At 49.7% G+C, this 11,796-nt stretch overlaps 1 protein-coding gene across 2 annotated transcripts in view; it reads right to left on the bottom strand.

The window, feature by feature from the left end:
- Nucleotides 1-5,916: 5,916 nt before the first annotated feature.
- COX4I1 (cytochrome c oxidase subunit 4I1) overlaps nt 5,917-11,796 on the bottom strand; it is a 7,443-nt gene continuing 1,563 nt past the window's right edge. For both annotated transcript variants that reach the window (XM_007994265.3, XM_007994264.3), the window contains exons 2-5: nt 11,650-11,723; nt 7,784-7,951; nt 7,041-7,172; nt 5,917-6,167 (exon numbers count right to left, since the gene is read on the bottom strand). In XM_007994265.3, coding sequence (XP_007992456.1) covers nt 6,031-6,167; nt 7,041-7,172; nt 7,784-7,951; nt 11,650-11,722 — 510 coding nt within the window. In that variant the 5' untranslated portion in view covers nt 11,723 and the 3' untranslated portion in view covers nt 5,917-6,030. The remainder of the gene's footprint in view (nt 6,168-7,040; nt 7,173-7,783; nt 7,952-11,649; nt 11,724-11,796) is intronic.

Raw genomic sequence — 11,796 nt, 5'->3', positions numbered from 1 at the left:
GATCAGCCTGGGTAACATAGTGAAACCCTGTCTCTACTAAAAAATAGGCGGGGCGCAGTGGCTCACAACTGTAATCCCAGCACTTTGGGAGGCCAAGGCAGGCGGATCATGAGGTCAGGAGATCGAGACCATCCTGGTTAACACGGTGAAACCCCGTCTCTACTAAAAATACAAAAAAAAATTAGCCAGGCGAGGTGGCAGGCGCCTGTAGTCCCAGCTATTCGGGAAGTTGAGGCAGGAGAATGGCATGAACCCAGGAGGCGGAGCTTGCAGTGAGCCGAGATCGCGCCACTGCACTCCAGCCTGGGTGACAGAGCGAGACTCGTCTCAAAAAGAAAAAGAAAATGAAAACAAAACAATAAGGTTAAAATGGGAAATTCTATTTTATGTATATTCTGCCACAATTTTAAAAATTGGTATTTTTTTTACAAAATAATGTACTGCATCGGGCGGGATGGCGCCCCGTCTCTCCAGTGGGTTAGCGCTCACTGGCCTGTCGCGGAGTGTCAGGATGACCACTTCAACTGGGCGGCTGCTTCCGGTGAGGGCAACGGGGAGGCCAGTGGCGTCCTCACCACTGAGGCATGAGCCCTAACCATTTACTCTCTGGCTGTGAAGTGAGTTTCTTGATTAGAGTGACGTGTGGGATGCCCAGGCAGCAAATGATGCATGCATGCACAGTGCTGTGCAGGGAAGGCAACTCCATTTCCTGAATATGGGCTTATTCTTGGAGGACAAATCTCGGCCCCTCTCCTAGAGGAGGGGGTCTAATGTCACCCACCTGCCACTGAGTGGCTGCCTGGTGCTCCCTCATGAAGCTGCCACCTCAGGGCATCTCAACAGCAGTGCCTGCAGGCAACCTGGGGGAGAGGAAGCGGTAGGGAGGCAGTCTGTTGCATGGCAAGAGTGATGCCATCTTGAAGCAAAACTGCCATGATGCCCAATGCTGGACTCCTGCGCACCAAGCTGTTCTGCAGGAAAGTCTTTAAACAGCGCCTTTGGCGTTCATAACCCCTCCCAAAGATGCTTATCTAACCTCCCCAGTGGTAACGAGTTTTGGCAAGAAAGTCTGAGGTGTGATCAGCCGCCCATGTCTTTACCCTAAACGCTTGCTGTATGAAGATGACTTTCTGGAAGGCAGGGATGGGGAGCCACTATCTGTTCATAAGTCCCTGTTGCTGTTCCTAAGTTCCTATTATTTCTGGCCAGGTGCAGTGGCTCACGCCTGTACTCTCAACACTTTGAGAGGCCCAGGTGGGAGGATCGCTTAAAGCCGGGAGCTCAAGACCAGCCTGAGCAACATAGCGAGATGCCATCTGTACACGTAAATTTTAGATTAGCTGAGTCTGGTGGCATATGCCTGTAGTCCCAGCTACTCAGCTACCTGAGGCAGGAGCATCGCCTGAGCCCAGGAGGTCGAGGCTGCAGTTAGCAATGATTGCATCACCGCACTCCAACCTGGGGGACAGACGGAGATCCTGTATCTTAAAAAAAAAAAAAAAAAAATTAATTAATTAATTAATTATTTCAGAGAAACTGAATTTGTCAGCCTCTTTCTTCAGCCTCTGGGCTCCCTCAGCCTTTGGGGGTGGGGTCTGCCAGACCTGCTCACCGAGGAATAGAAACCTACGTGGCCGCAGCCATGCCATGTCTCCGTCCCTGTGCCATGGTTCCTTCTCCACAGCCCCAGCTCGTGTCCCCTGCTCTCGTTCTGAGCCCTGCCCATGCTCTCCTGCTGCTTTGCCTGTCTCTCCACCCAGGGATTTCAATCCATTACAGTGCAGATTCTTCATTGCAGCCCAAACTCACTTTCCTGCACTTCTGGAAGGAGGCGGGGCTGAGGAAAACTTTTCTACTCACAAGAGCTCCCCGCTGGGGTTGTTTTCTTTTGAGGTTCAAAAGCATGGACCTGGCCTCTGGGATTTCGGGCTCTACACTTTCCCCACGGGAATCTGGATCTTGCCTCTGCTTTCTTTGCCTGTCCTGGTGAGTCCCCTTCCACTCCCAGCAGTTTCTCTGCAGTGTGGGTCCCTGCCCGGGGACGGTAGCCTGGGAGGGTGGGTGTAGACAGCGCTCCAGCCCCTTCGGGACCCAGTGAGAAGCCTCACAATCACCTGCTTCTGCAGGGGGCGGCCTCTCAGCTTCACGGGAAGGTCGCCGTGCTTCCCAGTGAGTGTCCCGCTGCTGTGTCCCAGGTCCACCTGCTGTCCCCTTGCTTCCCTCCGCATCCTACTGCACCCAAGTTGATGCTGTGCCGGACTGTGGCGCAAGTGACTTGTCCCCACCCATTTGTATTCTGCAGATCATGAGGGGTTCGTGGGACTATCTCCTCACCTAGTATTGTTCACTGGGTTTATGGTTTTGCTATCTGGTTACTGTCTTTACATGGGGATTCAGGGAAATTCAAACACTCTACCACCATCTTCCTGGAACCCCCTCCCCTCTTTGCTTTTTTTGGTTTTTTGTTTGTTTGTTTTTTGAGATGGAGTCTTGCTCTGTCACCCAGGCTGGAGTGCAATGGCACGATCTCTGCTCACTGCAAGCTGTGCTTCCTGGGTTCACACCATTCTCCTGCCTCAGCCTCCTGAGTAGCTGGGACTACAGGCGCCCGCCACCACACCCAGCTAATTTTTTTTGTACTTTTTAGTAGAGACAGAGTTTCACCGTGTTAGCCAGGATGGTCTCAATCTCCTGACCTCGTGATCTGCCCACCTTGGCCTCCCAAAGTGCTGGGCTTACAGGCATGAGCCACCGCGCCTGGCTTTTTCTTTTTTTTGTAAGAGACAGGTTCTTGCTATGTTGCCCAGGCTGGTCTCAAAACTGCAGCCCTCAGCTGGGCATGGTGGCTCACGCCTGTAATCCCAGCACTTTGGGAGGCCGAGGCAGGTGGATCACCTTAGGTCAGGAGTTCGAGACCAGCCTGGCCAACATGGCAAAACCCCACCTCTACTAAAAATACAAAAATTAGCCAGGTGTGGTGGTGTGTGCCTGTAATCCCAGCTACTCGGGAGGCTGAACCAGAAGAACTGCTTGAACCCAGGAGGCAGAGGCTGCAGTGAGCTGAGATCACACCACTGCACTCCAAACTGGGCAACAGAGTGAGACTCCGTCTCAAAAAAAAAAAAAAACAAAAAAAAAAACAAAAAACAAAAAACTGCTGGCCTCAAGCAATCCTCCCACCTAAGCCTCACAAGTAGCTGGGATTGCAGGCTCAAGCCACCATGCCTGTCCGGGAATTTTTAAATTCTGGAGAGTAGAAAACTGCCAGCTGGGAGGAAGATGAGCACAGAAGGAAGAAGAGTAACACAGAGGGACGGAGTATCTTAAATTTCAAGGAGTTTCAAGGTTAGGCTGAAGGGCGAGGTCTCTGTGATGGCCCCACATGGAGATGCAGGCCCTGGATGGGTCAGGAGCCTCATCTCTGAGGCATCTTCCCTTGAGGCCCGGGCCTGGGGAGACAGGGCCCCCTCTTGCCTCCAGTGAGCTAAGCCAGGTTGTTCCAAGGGCTCACCTTGCTCAAAGTCCTCCTGCTCCAATTTCATGCCTCAATAAGGAGCCTCAATATTTTCCCTGAGCACCCTGGGAGGGACAGTCTAGGGGTGAAATGAGACCACACACACACTCAGAAAGAGCTCCGTCCTCCTCTTCCTGCGGGCTGCAGCCACATGCCCTGGCCTCTAAGGACCCTGCCGCGGCCCCACCCTGCCTCCTCCCACAGTGCTTCTGCCTGGCCGTCTTGCCGTCCTTTGAACACACCAAGCGCATTCTGCCTCCAGCATCGTGCCTGCGGACATGCTTGGTGCTGTGTCCACCTGCCAGTCCGACCTCCCCTCAGGCTCCAGCATGAGTGGCTCATCTCATCTTCAAGTCTCAGCCGAAATGTCACCTCTTCAGTGACAGCTGCCCAACCAACCCCCACCCATAACCTTTTCTCCCTGTGCCCCCTCCCTCCACCCTGCTGGATCCTCTCCTTCTCTGTGTATTTGTTTTGCTTGCTGTCTCCCCGTGAGCCTGGGAAAGTGAGCACCTGGAGTCAGGTCAGCATCACGTCCCCATGGCCCGTGGGTGACCAATGAAGGATCGTGGGCTGAATCCAGCCATGAACCCCTGTGGCCTCCCAAATTCCCACTAAAATGGCAGTAAAGAGATTTTCATTTTTTTTAAGCGTGAGGACAAAATCAGGTTGGACAGCCATGTTTTGGAATCTGAATCTGATGGACAAACGGCAATTCTCTTAGCAAGGTCGAGAGCACAGCTTCCTAAGCAGTAGGAGGGAAAGGCCAGGAAGAGCCTGACTATTCTCAAGAGAACTCACTCAGAGCTACTCCAGGTTAAAAGCAGAGGGCTTGTACAGCAGGCTCAATTCCACAGGCAGACATCTCTGCCTCCATCTGGGGTGACAGCTCCTTCCTCCAGGCCTCTCCTGAGGGAGATGCGGGTGGTGATGAGCCTGACCTGCTGCCTGGCCCTGGGCAGGTGGCTCCACCAGAGCCAGGCAGGGACAGGATCAGGGACCAGTGGGGCCGGGGTCAACTACTTCAGCTTCCCCCACCACCCCCAGGAGCCCACCCTTGGACAAGGAACTGAAAATGGCATCCCCCACATGGGGCAGTGTGGGCTTTTGTAGTTAAGCCATCAAGGGGTCCGTACTAGTTCTCATGGCAAGACTCCACAAGGCCCTGTAGCCCCCCACATCCCACTCTCCCAGGGGGCTCAGCTGGTCCTTGGAGAACAAGGGATCAAGGGCGTTTCTACAGCACTGGAAGACACTCGATTGGGGTGTATTTGACCTGCTCTTGATTTTGAACTTAGCCCAAACCTTCCAGACAGCCAAGGTCCTTGTCCCATGCACTTCCTCTGGGCAAGCTCTAAGGGGCCCCTTTCCCTTCCTGGCTACAGCTGTGCTTCTCTGGGGCCACTCTCCCCTTGCCTCATTCCTACCCACCAGTGCTGGCAGGAGACCCCTCTCTGCCAGCCGTCTCTGCTAGTCTCAGCACACAGGCTGCATTCAAAGATGTGTTCTCTTCTCCAGACAGAGTCTGCAGTTTGGGAACCAGTCTTGGGTGGGACAGGTAACAGGGTAAGTCCTGGAGACAGCTTGCCAGGGTCCAGGATGATGCTCGTAAGACCACCGCTTTGACATTGGCCTTGTGACTACTTTTTAGATCAAAGAGCTGTGAGTAGCCAGGGAGCTCAGCAGGCCACAAGCAGTCCAAGGGAGACGGGGCCAGCACCCACACCTCAGTCAGAGCTCAGAGTGGGGCTGTCCTCCCTGAGCTGGTGGCCCTCACCCTAGCCAACGTGACAACTGTAGGGAGGGAGGTACAGCCCCAGAAGAAAAGTGGTTCATAGGCCGGGCGCGGTGGCTCACACCTGTAATCCCAGCACTTTGGGAGACCAAGGCGGGCAGATCATCTGAGGTCAGGCATTCAAGACCAGCCTGGCCAACATGGTGATACCCCATCTCTACTAAAAAATACTAAAATTAGCCGGTCGTGGTGGTGGGCACCTGTAATCCCAGCTACTTGGGAGGCTGAGGCAGGAGAATCGCTTAAACCGGGGAAGTGGAGGTTGCAGTGAGCCAAGATCGCGCTGTTGCACTCCAGCCTGGGCGACAAGAGCAAGACTCTGTCTCCCAAAAAAAAAAAAAAAAAAGGGTTGTGGTAACTCCTGCCGGTGTGCCTACTATAATGGGATTTTACTTACATAACGATCTCTTGCCAAAAACCTCAAATTTCCTACATCAAGGGATTCTACATTTTCAGTCTTTATATAATGTCCCCTTACACAATTTAAGATACTAGATTTTTGCCATTTCATTTGCACCCAAAATATATTAACTCCAGACCCTTGGGAGAAACCTATTGTTTTAATGAGCTTTCATTTAGGTATCATTAAAGAACTGATCACAAAGGGTTTCAGGTAAACTAGTCATTTTATTAGCAGTAGTACTGTTTGGCATAACAGGTTTCCAGTAAATAGGCATGGAGTTGCATGGAGGTGACAGAGGCAGGCGCAGGCCAGCTTCACTCACTTCTTCCACTCGTTCTTTTCGTAGTCCCACTTGGAGGCTAAGCCCTGGATGGGGTTCACCTTCATGTCCAGCATCCTCTTGGTCTGCATGGCCACCCACTCTTTGTCAAAGGTTTGCGGGAGGGGGCCGTACACTACGGTGGAAGACAGGTTATGGGCAAGGTGTCTTAACAGATTGTTTCTATGCCAATCCCTTACACAAGTTAAATCCTCCCAACATACCAGCCACTAGATCAGCAGAGCCACCTGCCACTCAACACCTGCTCAAACACACGGTTTCTGACAACTGGCAACCACTGACATTTTAAAATTATCCCTTTGTTTGTAAAAAGGTAGCAACAAAACAAGCTAAAAGCAGAAGGTCCTCTCTAAAGGCGATGGATAACAAGATCTAACAAACAGAGCCCGAGGTGACCTAGAAGATCAAATCGATTCGGGTCTGTTATTAACCCACATCCACATTCAAACCAAAAGTACGAGAATATACCTATTCAGAATGCAAAAATGCCTGTTCTGCCTGGACAGAAAGAACCTCGGGGAAGAGTCGCTACCACGAGCAAGCAACTCAGCAATGCCCACACCCCAGCGGTCAGGTCGGGACTCCCAGATGCCGGCTGCTGAGATGCAGTCCTCACAGCAGTCGAGACAGTCATTAAAGGAGTCCCCTTCTCCGTGCTCGAACCTTCACGAGGTCATCTTTTGCTAAGTGACTGGTGAGCACATAAACCGCTACTGAAAACATGGTGCGCTGTCCAAAGTAGTCAAGGTATTTCACCACCCAACACGCATAGTCAACTATGAATAATCAGATGCTGGCTTATAAACTAACCTCCCACCACTTCAGTTCTCCAGGTCACCTAGGCCTGGAGAACAATCCTGAGATGCACTCTGGAATGGAGTCCCTATCTCATGGCCTCAAGGTGTGGAGGTCCCCCACAGTCCACCACTGGGCACTGCAGGCTGGAGCCCCAGTCCAGGCGCCCATGCCTTCCTCCCTCTCTACTCACCATAGAGCTTCTCCCACATGACAACGAGCGCGGTGAACCCGATGAAGAACAGGGCAGTGCCCACAACCGTCTTCCACTCATTCGAGCCCCTGTTCATCTCAGCAAAGCTCTCCTTGAACTTAATGCGATACACTGGGGGCAGAGAGGACAGCCATTTACAGGCACAAAGGTCAGCAGCTCCCTCCTCTGCAATTTTCAACCACTGCTCCCCAAAACCACACTTGTGAGGGAGGAAACACAGAGCTGAAGGATATACCAACCCGGGCCACATCATGGGCATGCACGTACGTGCACACACGTGCCCAGGCAGGCATGCGACGGGGAGAGGAAGGAAGAAAATGCATGGAGTTTGCTTTAGGTGGAAATTAAAACTGCAAAATTATTTCTTACTTGAATTACAGTGTTAGGGTCTATTTAATCTCATTATTTTTATGCCCCTTTCATACCAAACAGTATGCATTTTGCTGAGTTTCTTTCAATAATTTACAGTAAACAATGTCTTACCCAGCAGATATGCTGAGAGGCTACCTCCACTCAGCACAGAGAAGGGGGCCTAGCAAAAGATCCCATCAGCTGGCAGAGCACAAAAACTGGGGCCCTGGGACAGTGATCCCGAAACCGAGCAGAGCAGCCCTCCTGTGCAAGACTGCTCTCTAGACAGTAGGCCCAGAATTGAGCAGAGGCTCTCACACACACACTTCCCAGAGCTGCTGGGCGTGCCTGTGAGTTCCCTCAATACCCACACTCGACTTTCTCATCCATGGAGAGGCTGCTCCAGGACGCCTTCTCCTTCTCCTTCAAGGCCTTCTGGCTGGCAGACAGGTGCTTAACATGGGCCACATCCGGCAAGGGATAGTCACGCCGATCCACGTAAGCTGGGAGTGAAAAGTCTTCGCTCTTCACAACACTTTCTGAAAAACACATTGAATAAATCTTTGAAAATCCATGTAGGTTGAGAGTCACACACAAGGTGATACTTCTAAAACCGAAACACACACACGTGTGCACACCTTGAAACCCTGGGTCATCTCAGGGGGCCACAGCCACTGTTTAAACAGCTGCAGGAGTGTGGCGGAGGCAGAACAGAAGCACTTTTCATCACAGCCAACAAAAACCCACCGGGGCAACTGCTAATGAAGCCTGGGGCCAAGGTGCCCAGAGGCAGCACTTCCTACATTAACAGTTACCTACAGGGCCAGGCGCGGTGGCTCTGGCCATGGCCACCTCACATGGGTGAGGAGAATGTTCTAGAATCGCCTGTAATCCTAGCACTTTGGGAGGCTGAGGCTAGCGGATCATGAGGTCAGGAGATCGAGACCATCCTGGCTAATATGGTGAAACCCTGTCTCTACTAAAAATACAAAAAATTAGCCGGGCGTGGTGGCACACACCTGTAGTCCCAGCTACTCAGAAGGCTGAGGCAGAAGAATCGCTTGAGCCCGGGAGGCAGAGGTTGCAGTGAGCTGAGATCACACCGCTGCACTCCAGCCTGGCGACAGAGCGAGACTTCATTTCAAAATAAAAAATAAAAATAAAATAATAAAAATAAAAAACAGCTACCTGCAGACGTGGGCCAAGGCCCTCAGGGCTCCCTGAACAGGAGACTGGACAAAATGAAAGCCTATCTGCAAGGGACTCAAACTAATGAGGAAGAACAAAAACAATAAAACATTGAAAGCGTTTCAAGTTCAGAAACAAAGACAAGTGAAAAGATAACCACGACAGCACTGTTCCAGGGAACCTGTGTCCAACCAGGACTGAGTGAGAAATCGTGCTAGCTCTTAGGAATGAGGATCATGCAGCCATTCATTCAAAACATATTTACCAAGCACCCTCTACAGGCAAGGCAGGGTTCTAGAGATGTGGGATCATCAGTGAACAAATCAATCATTCCTGCCTAGTGGCACTTACAGTTCTAAAAGTGGAGAACAAACAATAAACATAACAAATGTGCAAATCACATGTTTGGAAAAAGTACTCTGGAGAAAGAGTAGAGCAGAGGGTCATCAGGAATGTGTGGATGGCAGGAAACAAGGGGCAACGTCCACAGGATGAGGCCGACCTAGGAGCCCGAATGTAGAGGGAGCGTGCACTCAGGAGTCACAGAGCACGGGCAACATCGTGCGCTTCTCCTTTCTGGAAATCATGTGCACATACTCACATACACGCAATGAAACACACAAAACTAACAAGGCAAGACACAAACTATTACACGTAGGAGGCAGGAAGATCTGAGTGGGGCTTTCTGCTCTATCTGCTTCTGTTATTTTAGTGCCTTCAAAGCAACAGGTATCATGAGGGAAAAAGTTCAGAAATCAGAAAGGTAAGGAAGAGCTTGGTTGTACTGAGAGTCATCCCACTGTTAGAAGCTGTTTCTCCAATTCTGTCCTACATCTGCAAGAACTCTTTGTGTTACACACTAGTCTGGAGGGATGATGCCCACAACAATGCTTCAACTCCATTAGCTCAGTCCCCGGGACTAAAATCTCCCAAATCATGTGAACAGAAAATCAACATTCAGCTTTAAGCAAAGTCATATATAGAGTTCTCTACACGTGTATCTTAGCCATGCAAATGACTAGTGTACTTACAAACTTATATTTGACACCTCATCCCAAAACTGAGGTGGGATTTGAGGGACATGAGGTGGAAATGGCCTGAATTACTTTCTAATTTTAAAACCCTAATTCTATGAAAATGATGAGTGAACTATAAAGAACAGTTGTATACTGAATATTTTTATCCAGTTCAGCACCCCCCAGAGGTTTCTAAAGTTTAAAACACTCAGCTTACACGAGAGTTATTAAAAATAAATGTAAATATGGGTGAGGAGAATGTTCTAGAATCGACTGTGGTGCTAATGACAAAACTCATTATATGAATATACTAAAAACCACTGGAGCATACACTTTAAATGGGTGACTGTTATATGAATTACATCTTGTAAAGCTGTTGTAAATACCATGACAGGGAGACTGGGGGGTAGGAAAGCTATTATAAGGATGTAAACCTTCAAAACCTTGGTGCATGCAAACCTGAAAATTGCATCTTCCAGAATAATGACCAATTCATGGTTTCAGGGGTCCTTCAGAGCTTCAGGCCTGGTCCCCCAGCAATTAAGGGAAAAGCAATGGTTAATATACCAAACATTTCTTCTAAAGAGAGAGAAAAACAGACTCCAGATTCTAATGAATGTTTGTCACTGCTTCAATATGGACGGATTTCTGCTGAGCCTCTCCTGGGGAGATGTGGTATATCTGGGCGCCCCTCACTCAGGTGCATCACCACGCAAATATCCCAACTGACTTCAGTGACAGCTGATGGTATTCCAGACTGCTTTAATATCTTAGGTTGAGAACAGTTTCATGTATTATTCATGTGTGACTTACATAAGTTAAAAGTTAACAGACAAGACTTGTCTAAGAGCCTGTAGTTCGTCTTCATCTGCCTCCTGTGTGCTGGAGATACGGCAACAAGGAAGACAGGCAGGGTCCCCGGCCTCAAAAGGCTTACACTCTAACAGGCTGAGACAGTGATACTCAAATAGACATGCATTCATGAGGCATCCAGTGTTATAAGGAAAAGCACAGCAAGGTAAAGTGACAGGGAGCTTCTTGACAAAGGGTGGTCAGGAGAGGCCGTTCTAAAAGCACATCTGTATTGAGGGTGAATGATTAGACAGAAGTGACCATCCACAACTCAGGGCTCTACAGGAGGAATGGAGTAAGGCCAGGGGGCTGGGGCAGTGAGCAAGTGGGAAGGGGTGGTTCTGATGGTGGTTTTTGGTTTTTGAGCACAACAGTCAGTAATGAGATCAGAAAGGCAGGCAAGACCAGCTCTAACCAGGCAGGGTGCACACTCTACAGAGTCTACATGGAGAGTTTCTTCCAAAGCCTTCCCTGAACCCCACATCCGGCTAAATGTTTCTACCAGGGAGCCATCTCTTAATAAAACACTGTCTTCATCCATCTGTCCCTCTTCAGATTGCAAACAGCCTCCTGGAAAGTGTGTATTTCATCTTCTTTTTCTTCTCGGTGCCTAACAGTGTCTGGGATAAAGTAGATAGATGCCAGATACATGCAAAACGAACTGTGCTGTATGCCAGACACAGAACTAAGCTCTGTCCATATACTTCAGGTGAGCAAAGAGATTCCTAAGCTTCAGTAGCTAGTCCTTGACAGAAATGAGATGAAAACCCAGCTCAGGCTATGAAGTCCAGGCTCTTTCGTTTCCATTGTCTCTATAATGTAAACAGACGTGATGCAAATGGTTGGGAGTTGTGGGGGCAAGGTGGGGAGGGAGGTCATTAAGGTTAGTTTTGGTGCAGAAGATCTTTTGAAAGGGGTAGATCTTGGAGCTTAAAAAAGTGGAAAGGAAGGGAAGGGTAAGGGGGGAAATATCGGTATCACCAAAGATCCAGAAAAGATTCAATTTGATTCCTAAACACTTCTTAATCTAGAACCGGGCCCTGTGAGAATATTTGTATCTCCCCTAAAGACCCTCAAGAGCCAAACTAAGGTCTTTAAAACTCCAGCACAAGGCCTTATACACAGCAGGAGCAAAATGAAATTAGCTCAGCCTATTCAAAAGTAAGAAAAGTCACACTTACCATGTGCTCGTACACACACAGAGGTGGAAATTGCTCGCTTGCCAACTAGGCTAAATACCCTGGTAGCCAACATTCTGAAAGATAAAAATGTACACCTTCTCTATGAATAAGGGCAAACAGCAAGGAATGAGTCTTCTTTTTGTTCCA

The sequence above is a fragment of the Chlorocebus sabaeus genome, chromosome 5 (assembly GCF_047675955.1).
Source record: "Chlorocebus sabaeus isolate Y175 chromosome 5, mChlSab1.0.hap1, whole genome shotgun sequence".
Lineage (NCBI taxonomy): Eukaryota > Metazoa > Chordata > Mammalia > Primates > Cercopithecidae > Chlorocebus > Chlorocebus sabaeus.
Note: the sequence above shows the minus strand (reverse complement) of the source record. Positions and strands in the feature narration are given on the sequence as shown.